The 14,158-nt window shown below is 34.0% G+C and overlaps 1 protein-coding gene across 4 annotated transcripts in view; it reads right to left on the minus strand.

Moving 5' to 3' along the window:
- Positions 1-594: 594 nt before the first annotated feature.
- Positions 595-14,158, minus strand: part of LOC116159404 (sulfotransferase family cytosolic 1B member 1-like) — a 62,806-nt gene continuing 49,242 nt past the window's right edge. For 2 of the 4 annotated variants that reach the window (XM_031472375.1, XM_031472372.1), the window contains exons 2-6: positions 1,806-2,030; positions 1,665-1,761; positions 1,456-1,618; positions 1,284-1,404; positions 595-1,232 (exon numbers count right to left, since the gene is read on the minus strand). In XM_031472375.1, coding sequence (XP_031328235.1) covers positions 838-1,232; positions 1,284-1,404; positions 1,456-1,618; positions 1,665-1,761; positions 1,806-2,013 — 984 coding nt within the window. In that variant the 5' untranslated portion in view covers positions 2,014-2,030 and the 3' untranslated portion in view covers positions 595-837. Of the gene's footprint in view, positions 1,233-1,283; positions 1,405-1,455; positions 1,619-1,664; positions 1,762-1,805; positions 2,042-2,091; positions 2,260-14,158 lie in introns of those variants that run through there. The other 2 variants (XM_031472373.1, XM_031472374.1) reach the window with 2 other exon arrangements.

Raw genomic sequence — 14,158 nt, forward strand, 5'->3', positions numbered from 1 at the left:
ATTTCGAAAAAAAATTCGAAGGGCTGTAACTTTTGAACTAGTAGCCCAATCTTGGAACTCTTTGAAATTATGGATTCTTCAGGCCACATTCTATATGAAAATTTTTTTCCCGGGTCGATCTAGGACAATTTTTTTTTCGGGTCTCAAAAAAGGCAGTGTAACCTTCCTTTTTTACCAAAAATCGACTACACCAAAATTTCTCGGGAAATCACTTTTTCTTATTAATTTTGGTGCGTAGAATCCAAAACAATTCGTACTTTTTCGATCAGATTCCTCAATCAAAAGTTATAGACTAGAAACCAATTTCGAAAGAAAACTGTGTTATACCATTGAATAAAAACACTATTTATTCAATGGTTATACTAAGCAATAATCAGTAGGTAATTGATACAACTACGTTGCAGTTTCCTTTATCTATTTTTTTGGGAAAAACAAGTAAGAAGATTTTGAATAATTAACATCCCACCAATGCAATTTATGTGGGATCTTGTACTAATGGGGGCATCTCAATTGTTCAACAATCTCCAAAAATGTCTTTCTGTCGCGATTACGATAGTTAAAGCCACTCAAAGAAAATAGCAAATGGTTTGCACTTATTTATTCCATCACCGTCTTTACCTAATTATTACAGTATTATTAAATGTAGTAGGTTTCTACATAAAAAAGCTCACCACATTTGACGACTTCAGTGTCAGTCGTAGTACTTATTTCTTGATCGACCTTAATGTAATGTTCTGACAAAAACGAAATGGGGGTTCTGTTAAAGTTAAGGGGATATAATAATAATTCCGGACCGTAAGGTACAAGGACGTGGTAACAAGTAAAAAAATGATAGGTTCATTCCACATCTAAATCAAATCCATAGAGGTTTTCTTTCGTCCACGCCTTAAATTTCTGAATTTGATCCGTTGTCATATCGGATTTATAACCTCCAACGATACCTCTCCGGATGAACACGTTAGGTGCTGTCGTCTTGTGATAAACTGACGCGAACATGTCGACAACCGATTGAAAATTGACGGCCGGATTTTTTTTCATAGACTCAAAGCTTAGATGTTTTACCAAACCTTGGAGGGCATCGTCATTTATTTCTCTCCCCAAAAATTTGGCAACCTTTTTAATTACTGTCGAGAGATCCTTTTTCATGTCTGAATACTTGATAAATAAAATATTCGATCGATGCCTCTCCTTCCACACGCTGAGCACTGATTTCCAAAACGGTCCATAACACGCTAAAAAAACAAATGGTACAAGAGTGCAAACGAAACCATAAATAGTTATACATCTGCCTGCCAGGAATAGGTCGCAGAACTGATCGAATGTTCCATTATAACCTTCGATTAACTTACAATGGTGGTAAAATGAAACGCACGTGTCTTCAGGACTACGAAGCACGCTGATTATCTACAATTTTGCATTTAGGTAACAGTCGCGCAATTATCTATCAATAGGTACTTTCGGTTTTTTTGATCCAGTTCGGATTTGCTCCGGAAGAAGGGACCAATGCAAGTGTGTCTTAATGCAGCGTGGTTCGGGTAGGTTGTTGAGATAGGTCATGTAATCGCATCCGTAAAATTGGCTCAAGTCGACGATTTCACTGTCGATGTGCGCCGCACTTCTGTAAAGGGAACTCGTCGAGTCTTTCGGGCTGAGTCTTTACTTACTCAAGGACGGGAAAGCGTTTTAAGATGTCTTCGTGCGCCCCTTCGTAGTCGAGATTGTTGACTATTAACCAAATCATCTCTTGCGCCCACGTGGTCCCTATAAACCAAATGACTTATTCGAAAACATCACCGGGCCCTTACCTGTTTTCGGATGTGCCACTATGTATACGTCACTATCGCGTACTTCAAATTGGTTAATGGCTTTCTCGAATTTTTCATAATACACGGGCACGCAGAAGTTATCCTCGCCCACTTCAACGAATCCGCTACGTACTTCACATTTGAAGGTGTAATTTAAAAGGCGGTCAATCTTGTTCTTACTTCCTATCTGGCGTATGTTGGGCGACATGTTGATTCACCCTGTAACTGCAAAGAAACTAATTAAACTCATGTACGCTTAGGCATATACGGGTCGCTTTGATCTTACCAGTTAAAATCGAGGTTAAAATAGTGTTATTACTCGTAATACTTGAGAACACGTCAAATTCCTAGGACCAAACTAGCGGTAATCCACATTAAACGAATGTCATCAGTGTAACACTCCCATTTTTTTAGTGCTTTATGGTGGTTATCATGATTACAAAAATGTAGGTAATTTTCCCCTTAGGTAATGAGCAAATACGAAATAATTTAAAATTGATCCTGGGGCATCGCCGGTGCACCTTTACATGCATATTGCGCGAGTAATAAGTAACTGAAATATGCTAATAACAGAAAGCGCCTCTTGTGCAGCTTTGGCCCAAAATGTGACGATTACATTGTATTTTTTTTTGGTCATGACCACCGATGAGCTCAGGTTAAAATAAACTCTGTCATTTGACAGGAGGTGGATAATTTTGAGCAACGACACAGTAAATTGAACCTGTAACGGCAAAACCGGTGATTAAACTAAATCGCTATCTGAATATTCAAATTGCAGCTTATAATCAGATGTAGATTTTAAGTATTTTAAAACTCGTAGCAAATGTTTAAAGTGTTCTTTATTAGGGCAATCTTGAAACTGACCAAAGTAACTGATATCTGGTCTGGTTCGCATCATAATATACATACCATACCCAATAATTGTCTTTATAAGGCAAATCAGTTTTATCGTTCTTTAAATTCTTTTCAATTGGAGTTTTAAAATTCTTACTATCTTCAACATTAAATTTCTTAACTAATTTTTCAATGGCTGACGTTTGGTCCATTGTTAGTACCTACCTTATTTAGAACATCTCTTTCTATTCTAATTCCCAAAAAGTTAAATTCATCATTTGATAATTTTAATTCCACTAACTAAAGTAATAAATGCGTGCATTCGGGAATCAATTTACCCTGACACATTAAAGATATCAAAAGTTATTCCTTTGTACAAGAAGGGAAATAGAGATGAGCTGAATAATTATCGACCTTTGTCAATTACTCCCATTTTTCAAAAATTTTTGAAAAATTATTAAAAAAACAAATAATGGATTACTTTGAAACAAATAACCTATTTGCTAATAACCAATTCGGTTTTCGTTACAAACAATCGACAAGTAGTGCAATATTGAGGTTTACGGATTACATTTTGGATAGTTTTGAAAATAGTGGGTTGTGTGTTGCAAATTTTTTAGACCTAACAAAGGCTGTTGATTGTGTAACTCACTCTTGCTTGTTGCAGAAGCTGTCAAGATATAATTTTGTGGACAAATCAGTTGCATTATTAGAGTCGTACCTAAGTAATCGCACACAATATGTTTATATAAAGAATCATGTAACTAGCTACAATGAATTGAGGCCTATAAGTATTTTACCATTTTTGTCTAACATTTTTGAGAAATTAATTGAAGTTCAAATAAAAGATTATTTGAATAGGCACAACATTTTGCCCAAGTTCCAATCGGGATTTCGTAAATTGCACAGTTGTCAAACTGCGTTATTAGACGTAACTGATAATATTTTTAAAGGGATTGATGACAATAAATTAACTATTTTGGTTTTGCTCGATTTTACACGTGCGTTTGACACTATTGATCACAAAGTACTATTTGCTATCTTTAAACATATTGGGTTTGATTGCACAACAATTACATTTTTTAAATCATATTTATCGTACCGGTCGCAAATTGTGCAATTGCATAACAAATTGTCAAACAAAAGCTTTGTTTCAGGGAGAGGTGTACCGCAGGGGTCGAATTTAGGCCCTCTGCTATTTCTTATATATTCCTCGCGACTTTTCTCTTGTTTAAAGTTCTGTAATTATCATAAATACGCAGATGATCTGCAGATTTATTTAACGTTTGATGAAAAAGAGGTTCTTACAGCTTGTGACAAGATTAAAGAAGACCTTAATAATGTACTTATTTAGTTTTTCTCAGAAGCACTCTTTGTTTGTTAATCCTAACAAATCTTGTGCAATCTTATTTGGCCCTAGGTATGCATGTGAAAGGGTAAAGCCTTTAATATCCATAGATATTAACGGCACGCCTATCTCGTTATCTACCCGCGTTAGGAATTTAGGATTGCTCATGGATGAAGGTTTAAGGTTTAACTACCATATTTCAAAGGTCTTACAAAATGTATATTGTAACTTAAAAATGATATTTATGAATCGCCACGTACTGAATAAGAAGATCAAAACCTTACTATGTGAATCTCTAGTATTATCCCATTTAAACTACTGCGATACACTTTATGATGCTTGTATTACTATAAAGGATAGTAAGAGAATACAAACATTGCAAAACTCCTGCGCGCGTCTCATATTTGGTATGAAAAAATTTAATAGCTGTGGAGATCAAATTAAAGAAATTAAATGGCTGACTATGAAGGATAGGCGAGAGTTACACAAAGCCTGTTTATTCCACAGTATAATATTGTTTAAAACCCCTGCTTACCTGTACAATAAAATTTCGTACCGAATGGACGTACATAATGTGAATATTAGGTTCAAAGGAAGCCTATCAATTATTAAACACAGAACGTCCCTTTTTAAAAGATCTTTCAGTTATCAAATTGCCAATCTTTATAATAGTCTTCCGAGTTCGCTTACATCGCTTCATATGAAACCGTTTAAAAGAATATTCAAGCAAACATTAAACTGTCGTTCTAGGAGATAATGCCAAGTTTCGTTTGGTTCCAGTTTTATTTTATTTACTCTTAATAGCATTTTTCTTTATTCCCACTGTGTGTTTCTGTATTGTTCTTCATACTTTTTCTTTCATCCTCTCGCCAGGGCATATTATACGTAATTTACATTGTCTAAGTAAACCTTGCAACTTGTCATCTTTTTCTTTTCTTTTTGGTTAGTTATGTTTTCGTGGTTAGGTGGAAGATCAGCAAGAGGAGCTGTCTCCCAATGCTGAACCTCGCCACTAGGTTTCTTTACCTTAATTGAAATTTTTGTTTTACATTTTGTTTTACATTTACTTTATATATTTATGCAAGGTAATGAAATAAAGGCATTTATTATTATTATTATTATTATTTTAATGATTCCGAATCTAATTTTAAAGAAATTAATACGGGAGTGCCGCAAGGTTCGGTACTTGGCCCTGTGCTCTTTTTGATATACTTTAATGACATTACAAATGTTAGTCATGGGAAAGAATTGATTCTGTATGCAGATGACACTACCCCTTTAAGCAGATGTAAGAATCTGTGTGATTACACTACCAGTTCACTTAATAGTATTAAAGATTGGCTAAATGATAATAAATTGCACATTAATTCACAAAAATCGCAAACATGTACCTTTAGTTTAAAAGAAATAAACCATTTCAATAACCCAGCAAACATAAACTTTCTGGGTGTTTACATTGACCCTAAACTGAATTGGAATGATCACTGTAATAAAATTGCATCGAAACTGTCAAAAGCATGTTTTGTTTTAAGAAGTTTAAAAATGATTGCCTTTAGACATATTGTCATTAATGCGTACTATGGTTACTTGAGTTACGCTATAATTGCATGGGGTCACTCGGCAGGTATTAAACGGGTCTTTGCAATCCAACGACGTGCATTGCGCATTGTTAGTAATTTGGGATACAGAAGCTGTTGTAAAGGTAAATTTATCGAATATGGTATTTTAACTCTCCCTTGTGTATAGGTACACTATTAAATTGTATAATTCACTGTAAAGAAACTCATTTGAATTACCAGACAGGACGTGATATCCATCAATACTCTACCAGACTGTGTGATAATATTGCTTTAAAACGAATACGCCTTACTACTAGTAAAAATTGCAACAATTATTATTGCATAAAGTTTTATAACAAAGTACCCTCGGATTTAAAAACACTGCTTATGAGTAAATTAAGAAATGCTGTGATTAGTTACCTTAAGAATAACGCTTTTTACACTTTTGATGAGTTCCTACTAACTGATTGGTGTTCTAATATTCTGTGATATTTTGTCTATTTTACTTAAGTGTTTTACAGTATTTTAACTTGACCTTTTTTTATGTTATTTATGTGTATAAATTGCTCTGTTAGTAGATGCACTAGTTTATAGTAAGTTGACGACACTGATATAGTTTATATACTATGATAGCTAGAACATTTAAAGATTAAAGATTATGCTTTAACTGCTTTAACCCATAAATCGACCGATTAAGGGCCAGTTTTACAATTACACTTTTACGGAGAATAAGATATTCTGGGAATATCTGCCATAGCAACATGTATGCCATTGGTTGACACAATGGTAACCAACGGAACCGTCAACATTTATTCTAGGTATAGCTTGTTCTCGGTATATACCTTCATTGTAGAATCGGCCCTTAGAGGGCAAACTTTATTTTTGCCGTTGTCTGAAACTTTTAACCCTTCTGGTATTTTCATTAAAACCCTTTCTTTTAAAGTACCTACTGTGTAAAAAGGCGTTTTAAAAATTTGTAATCAAGCGGTATCTCTTAAATTTCAAGAAAATATTGTGCGGCTAACTTCTCGGGAACCGCACCACTTTGAAGAAGAATATTTTCGTTTTAACCAATATTTAGTAATTAATTTGTAATAATCTGTAAGCATAATCTCAAAATTTGTAAGCCACTTTATTAGTACTTACAGTCCAAATTACGCTCTGGGAGCTAACTTCGCACGAATGTCCCAGAACCTAGAGAAACGGTTAAAATTGTCTGCATCTTTAAATAGTAATTAGTAAGTCGTATACGCATTATCTCTTTTTTTGTAACCCAATCACAATGGCGCAAACTTAAATTTAAGTATGTCCATAAAATACTACATGCACACAGATTTCAAATTAAATTTTAATTTGATGTTTACGTATTACTCGAAATAATAGGTTATTTGAAAGTATTAATGAAGTAAACATCTGACTTTGCAAGTGAATTTCCCAATTCTGGGGCACTCCATCTACATTGGAATATGAACATTTTGGTTGCATTAATAATTAGTGTAAAAGAAATGGTTAAATTTGTTTGTATTTCTAAATAGGAATTAGTAAGTCGTATGCACTTACTAATTTGTAAGTTACTTTATTACTATTTAGAGTCCATAATGCGTTCTTGTGGGGCAACTTCACGAATTTCTTAAAGCAGGGAAATGGTTGTATTTCTAAGCAATATTTAATAAGTCGAAATTTGTAATTATAGCTTCATATTAGTAACCCAATCACTATGCCGCAATCTAAACTGTAAAGTTACAGTGTGTTCATGAAATACTAAATGCACACAGGTTTCAAATTCCCCCTTAATTTGTTATTAATTTAAGATTGAGTATACCATTTTGCATTAATAATTAGTGTAAAAGAAATGGTTAAATTTGTTTGTATTTCTAAATAGGAATTAATAAGTCGTATGTACTTACTAATTTGTAAGTATAGTTTCATAATTTGTAATTCACCATATTACTATACCTATTAGAGGGCAAAATGCGTTCTGCTGATGGGTCTAATCTCACGAACGTCTCAACATATAGAGAAGTGGAATATAACCATTGGTGATATAAAAACAAAGAGCGAATATCTCGAAAACGGTTTATCGGAGGAAAGTGAATCTACTGGACGAGATATATCTATTGGTGAAGTCGAAGTAAATACCTTGACAACGAAGTATCGGAAGAGGGTACTCATAAAAGGCAAGTGGGCCGTCAGGACGAGACACATCTATTAGTGACGTCAAAGCTTTCAGTGCAAATATCTGCAGAATGGAGCGTCGGAGGATTTTGAATGTATGCCAGGGGGCCTATAATGTTTATGTGTTAACAGCTTCCTCCGATTAATCATCTACCATGAAAATAAACATCGATACTACCTTATAACACAACCATTTACTAAGTTATTTCGGTTTAAAAAATGTGCTTTATCTGCACAAGAGCTGTGCACAATTTACACTTGTTTTTGTTATGGTAATGATTACCTAGAAAATTAGGATTCTGATGTTTGATGAAAAGATATGTTTATATTTTTAATTTATAATGTGTGTAATGCATAATTCGTAGTACATAGTTTTTAAGTAATAGTAATAGGGTGAATAAAAATAACACAGGGTGAATTTTTCCCGATGTTTAGTATGGGGATCTCGTAAACCCTAAGAGATACAAAGTCGGTTAAATATTGCAGAATTTTGCCTTTCAGAGTTTCTTGCAGCACTACAAATAATGAAGTTTGGCCAAAAAACCGAAAACAATGTATTTCTTACGGCAATAATTCCATAAATTGCTTGAAATGATTTTATTGTCTTGCATAGTCACCAACAACACGGTCATGGAATTGTTGCCATAAGGAATAAGGATTCATTTATTCGGAACCCACAGGTCATAAAAATTTAATTTTAGCACCATCAGAAAGACGAGAAAAAATTTCTAAGGGTTTGCTAAAATTATTTTTTAATATCTTTGAAAATAAATGAACGCCAGTGCAATTTCGAACAGACCTTTTTCGGTTTTTTGGCCATAACTTCGTTATTTGTAGCGCTACAAGGGGTCCGTGAAGTTGGAGTGTCGACTTGAAAGGAATTAAGTCCCATGTATCTCATAATTTTGTGCTCATTTTGTGCTAATTTGTGCTGCTAATTTAAAATTTTGTGCTCATCAGCTTAATGAGTAATTCAACTTTTTCTGATGACACTCCAACTTCACGCTGGAGTGTCAACATTGATATTTTCAAAATTTTCTTTTACTATAATTTTGTGCTCATTTTGTGCTAATTTGTGCTTCTAATTTAAAATTTTGTGCTCATCAGGTTAATGAGTAATTCAACTTTCTCTGATGACACTCCAACTTCACGCTTGAGTGTCAACATCGATATTTTCAAAATTTTTTTTTACTATAATTTTGTGCTCATTTTGTGCTAATTTGTACTGCTAATTAGCAGTCCATGTACTGTATTGTCTAAGTTGGAAACCCATAATATTCTAGACACCGAAAGAATTGTAAAGATATTCATAGAAAAAGAATATGATGGTGTAAAGATAGAAAGCTAATATTCTCCAAAAGGTTTCGCAAATACTTGCAGTTAGTAATGAACAATTAGGTACATCTCCAGGTGTAAATTTTCGAAGTAGGTTATGTAATGTCGTCTCACGTGACGTTGCCAATGTCAATTTCGCTAAGATGGCGGGTCCAGGTAAATTGTTGTTCTATGGGTAAAATTGCGATGTCATCCACGTTCTGCGTAAGAAATATCCAGGTAGAGAATAACGTAAAAGTAATCCAGAAGAGAAAATGATAAGAAGTTAAGAGAGAAGTTTGAGCGAACCTTGAGGGAAGATAAAACCCTAAAAAACGTATTAAGAAAAATGCTGAAGTACATACCTCACACTAATTACTTGCAAAGCGTATTCAATGGAGCACAGCCACAGCACATCAGAAATAGAGAAAAAACACTCAATAGAAATATGTTCACAGCCAAAACAGATTGACACAAAGTCAAGTAAAAAGTAATGGCGTATCGAGAAAAATTTGCACGCAATTAACCCAGATCCAGATCGTCTCTGAAAGGAAGAAGTATAGGACATGCGTATGTAGAAAAAAAAGAAGATCACGACCTCTAGTGGCGAACCAAAGAACTATGGTAATAACAAATATACTATAGAAATGACTGGCATCTAAACTAAACGGGTTTACAGAGGGAATACCTAGATGGGATGAGAAATATAAAGAGATGTGCAACTCGATTAATTTAGATGAGGCTTATTGCAAGATGCTTCAGTACATCGGCAATTTGGTAAAGAATAATCGATTTCCGCAGATGTAGCAGCGTTTATTTATTTATTTACTATTCCTCTCTTGTTCTGGGCCCTCAACAGGCTTACGCCCAATTACAGAGTGACCCGCATAGTGCTTTTTAGAGGTGCCTCTGCAGAGAAGGTATTAAGTTGTTTTATACTACTCCGCTATTTACCTTACGAAATAGGAAAACTGCAGGAAAACGTCATTCAGAGTAGCCGGCAGAATGCTCGCAACTGGTCTAAGGTATCTGCCACAGATGAAAAATTCACCTCAATCCAGGTTCGAACACCCGACCTCCGGAATTATAGTCCAACGCTCTTTCATTGGTTTTCAATCGGTTTGTGTTGTTGGGTGGCCTTTAAGCATCAGAGTCGCACGTCTAACACACTCACACCCCTCCCACTGTGGACTGTGGGCACGGGAAGCTTCGGGAATATGTATCGCAATTTTACATTATAGTTGCGCCTCTTTGCTATTTCTCACTCAACAATCAACGAGTAAAATGCGAAGTATATAAGGAATATAAATTTGGAATATCAATTGGTAAGAAACGAAAGCTACATACTCCTTTCCTTGTTTTATTCCTGGTTGCCGTATTTACCGCTCATCAACAAACAATCAAATATTTAAATTTGTGGTCTCTACGCTTCATGCTTCTTGCTAAACAAAACCAAAACTGGTGAATACTCAAAATGTTTCCTCCAAAATTTACCGCCCCTAGAATTTGCCGCTCTAGGCGCGCAACTAGTCCGCCTTGTGGGAAATACACCCCTGGATGTAGCTCAAGGGAGAGTAATAAAAAAAAGAGAGCGAAGCCGCAAAAGGCACCTTACTGTGGACATAAAAGTTAAAAGTAAAGAGGTTTGGGCCTAAGGCGAGTAAATTGCGAGCATTTTTCATGCATTATTCGGGACTTCCATAGTCCATTGTTATGTGACCTATGTTTTTCGTTATTAGAAGCATCTATAATTAAAAATAAGGAAGTTAGTATTGGGCGGTTTGCGCATGCGCATATCTAATATGGGACGTTTGCCTTTACTAGAATGTGGTTAAATTTTCCAAAAAATATCTATAAAAAAAGGATGCGGGCATTGTGCAGTCTGCGCATGCGCACACCTGATTTTTACCATATGCGATATGTTTGCCTTTACTATAAAGGTGGTGAAAATTTCAGCAAAATATATTAATAAATAAGAAAATTGATATTGCGCATGCGCACATTTATCGTCATGAGGTAACAGAGCTACCGAATTCAAGAAGAACGAACTAAATATATTGAAAACTGTAGGAGCAGTGGCGCCCTCGCATGGACGGACGGAGAAAGTGGTCATAATTGCGCCTTCCAACATAAGTTTAAAAATGCGCTAAAATCTAGGTTCTACCATTAAAAAAATAGAAAACATTTAAGAATAGTAAATCTATTAAAATAAAACAGATTGCAAGCTGTGCAAACAGATACCGCATTCACAGGCTTCATTCCGTTCTTCAGCCTGATAATTGTCATTACGACTAATTATACACGAAAATTAGGTAACCATTTTATCACAAAATTCCATTATAATTCGGATTAATGTTATAAGTTCATAAACACAAATTCAGCCCTATTTCTTTTGTACGATTTGTTTGTTTCTAATTCTTTTAGTAACTGCGTTGTAACTCAAAGTTGATTTTTTTAAATTGAAGTTACAATTTACCATGGTTTAAAAAAATTTATTGCTTTACGAGCTTTCCTAAAATGTATAATACATCATACTTATTTATCATACTTATTTTCAAGAATAAGCTTTTTACAATAAATTTTGCTTATTAATACATCTTGCCTGAAAGATAATAACAGAAGTTTTTTTGTGGAAAGAGTAGCTGATTAGCTAACACTCCGCCCACTATAAAATAAAGACAATAATAAATAAATAAAAAGTTGGTTATTAAAAGGTCTAGAAACAAACGACTGACGACATTGGTTATCTACATTAAAAACTGATTGAATAATGCTAAAGCCATTTTGTTCTAGCTTCAACATTTTTCACTTTTTCTCTCTAGTGAAAAAACAAAAGACGGCAGCTTATTTCCGGCAAAGGTAATGGAATAAGCATAAAAAATAAGGACACGAGTACTAAAACCGTTTTCGTTTATCTGCGCTAATAAGAAAATTACCCATTTAATCCCATCGAAATTGGACCACACTGTACATAGTACGTACGGTACGTACCCACAGGCAGAAAAATTTTATTATTTAGAAGTTGCTTAAAATGATCTAAAATGTCGACATTTGATGAAATTTTTTCCAAAAAAACGGCGATGGCAATATCCAACTAACTGACACTACAGTGAGTATCTTCAGAAAAATTTGAATTACTCATTAACCTGATGAGCACAAAATTTTAAATTAGCAGCACAAATTAGCACAAAATGAGCACAAAATTATAGTAAAAGAAAATTTTGAAAATATCGATGTTGACACTCAAGCGTGAAGTTGTAGTGTCATCAGAAAAAGTTGAATTACTCATTAACCTGATGAGCACAAAATTTTAAATTGGCAGCACAAATTAGCACAAAATGAGTACAAAATTATGAGATACTTGGAACTTAATTCCTTTCAAGTCGACACTCCAACTTCACGGACCCCGCTACAAGTACCTCTGAAATGGAATATTAATAAATTTTAATTAAATTCTGCAATTCCTTGCCCATTTAAACAACTGTGTATCTCTTGCGGTTTAAGAGATCCGCCATACTAAACATTAAAAAACCCACCCTGTATGTATTTTTATTTTATACGCATTTATTGTGCAACCATTACCTACTACTATCAATACAGCCTGTAAACTTCCTTGCAACAACTTTATTTTTACATAAATTGGGAAATCTACTTGCATAAATTTTTCATTCATTAATAATCTCTAATGGTTCTTATTCTTAAATAACAAATTAAGGAGGAATTTGAAACCTGTGTGCATTTAGTGTTTCATGAACACACTGTAACTTTACAGTTTAGATTGCGGCATAGTGATTGGGTTACTAATATGAAGCTATAATTACAAATTTCGACTTATTAAATATTGCTTAGAAATACAAATAGGTTTAACCATTTCCCTGCTTTAAGAAATTCGTGAAGTTGCCCCACAAGAACGCATTATGGACTTTAAATAGTAATAAAGTAACTTACAAATTAGTAAGTGCGTACGACTTACTAATTCCTATTTAGAAATACAAACAAATTTAACCATTTCTTTCACACTAATTATTAATTCAATCAAAAATGTTCATATTCCAATGTAGGTGGAGTGCCCCAGAATTGGGAAATTCACTTGCAAATTCAGATGTATACTTTCAAATAACCTATTACTTCGAGTAATTCGTAAACATCAAATTAAAGCTTAATTTGAAATCTACGAGCATGGAGTATATTTATGGATCTAAGTTTGCGCCGCCAGTGTGATTGGGTTACAAAAAATGAGATAATGCTTACAAATTAATACGTACGACTTACTAATTACTACAACAATTTTAACCTTTTCTCTATTTTCTGGGACATTCGTGAAGTTAGCCCCCATAGCGTAATTTGGACTGTAAGTACTAATAATGTGGTTTAGACATTTTGAGATTATGCTTACAAATTGTTACAAATCACTTACAATAATTGTTTAAAACAAAAATATTGTTCTTCAAAGTGGTGCGGCTCCCGAGAAATGAACCGCACAATATGTTTTTGAAATTTAGGGGATACCGTTTGATTACAAATTTTAGCAATTTGATTACAAATTCTTACAAATAACTTACTAATAATTAATTACGGTACTAAAATTTTTATATTGGAAGATAGTCTGACTGCCGAGAATTTAACCGCAAAATTGTTTTTTTTTAATATATAAATTCAAAAATTAATTTATGTTTTCTCGCTTTCTCATCTTTTTGCATCTTGTACAAAGTATTGCCACTCAGCGCTAGATAAATTTAACTGAATTTCGATCCAAAATGTTACGTAACGAGATAAAAACCGTTATCGCGACTACGTTAATTTGTTTTTAAACTAATCGAATAGTGATTTGATTACAAAGATTACCAGACAAACAATGGCGAGACCTTTAAAACCTTTAAAAAGTTTATTTTATAAGATAAATTTGCCTAAACGATTTTCCATCCTAGTTAATAGTTTCTAGTTAGTATATGACTCGACTCTAGGTAACTGACATTTGTTTAAGTATTTCTCTAAACTTTCTATTTAGATGGGTTGTATCTAGATAATTGTGTACCTCCGTCTCTTTAGATTATAGGTGGGCTTTAGGTGGGAGTATGTTCGAGTCAAGATACAGTAGTAAAGTAAAGTCGAAAGACATTTAA

Source organism: Photinus pyralis, unplaced genomic scaffold (assembly GCF_008802855.1).
Source record: "Photinus pyralis isolate 1611_PpyrPB1 unplaced genomic scaffold, Ppyr1.3 Ppyr1.4_LG1, whole genome shotgun sequence".
NCBI lineage: Eukaryota > Metazoa > Arthropoda > Insecta > Coleoptera > Lampyridae > Photinus > Photinus pyralis.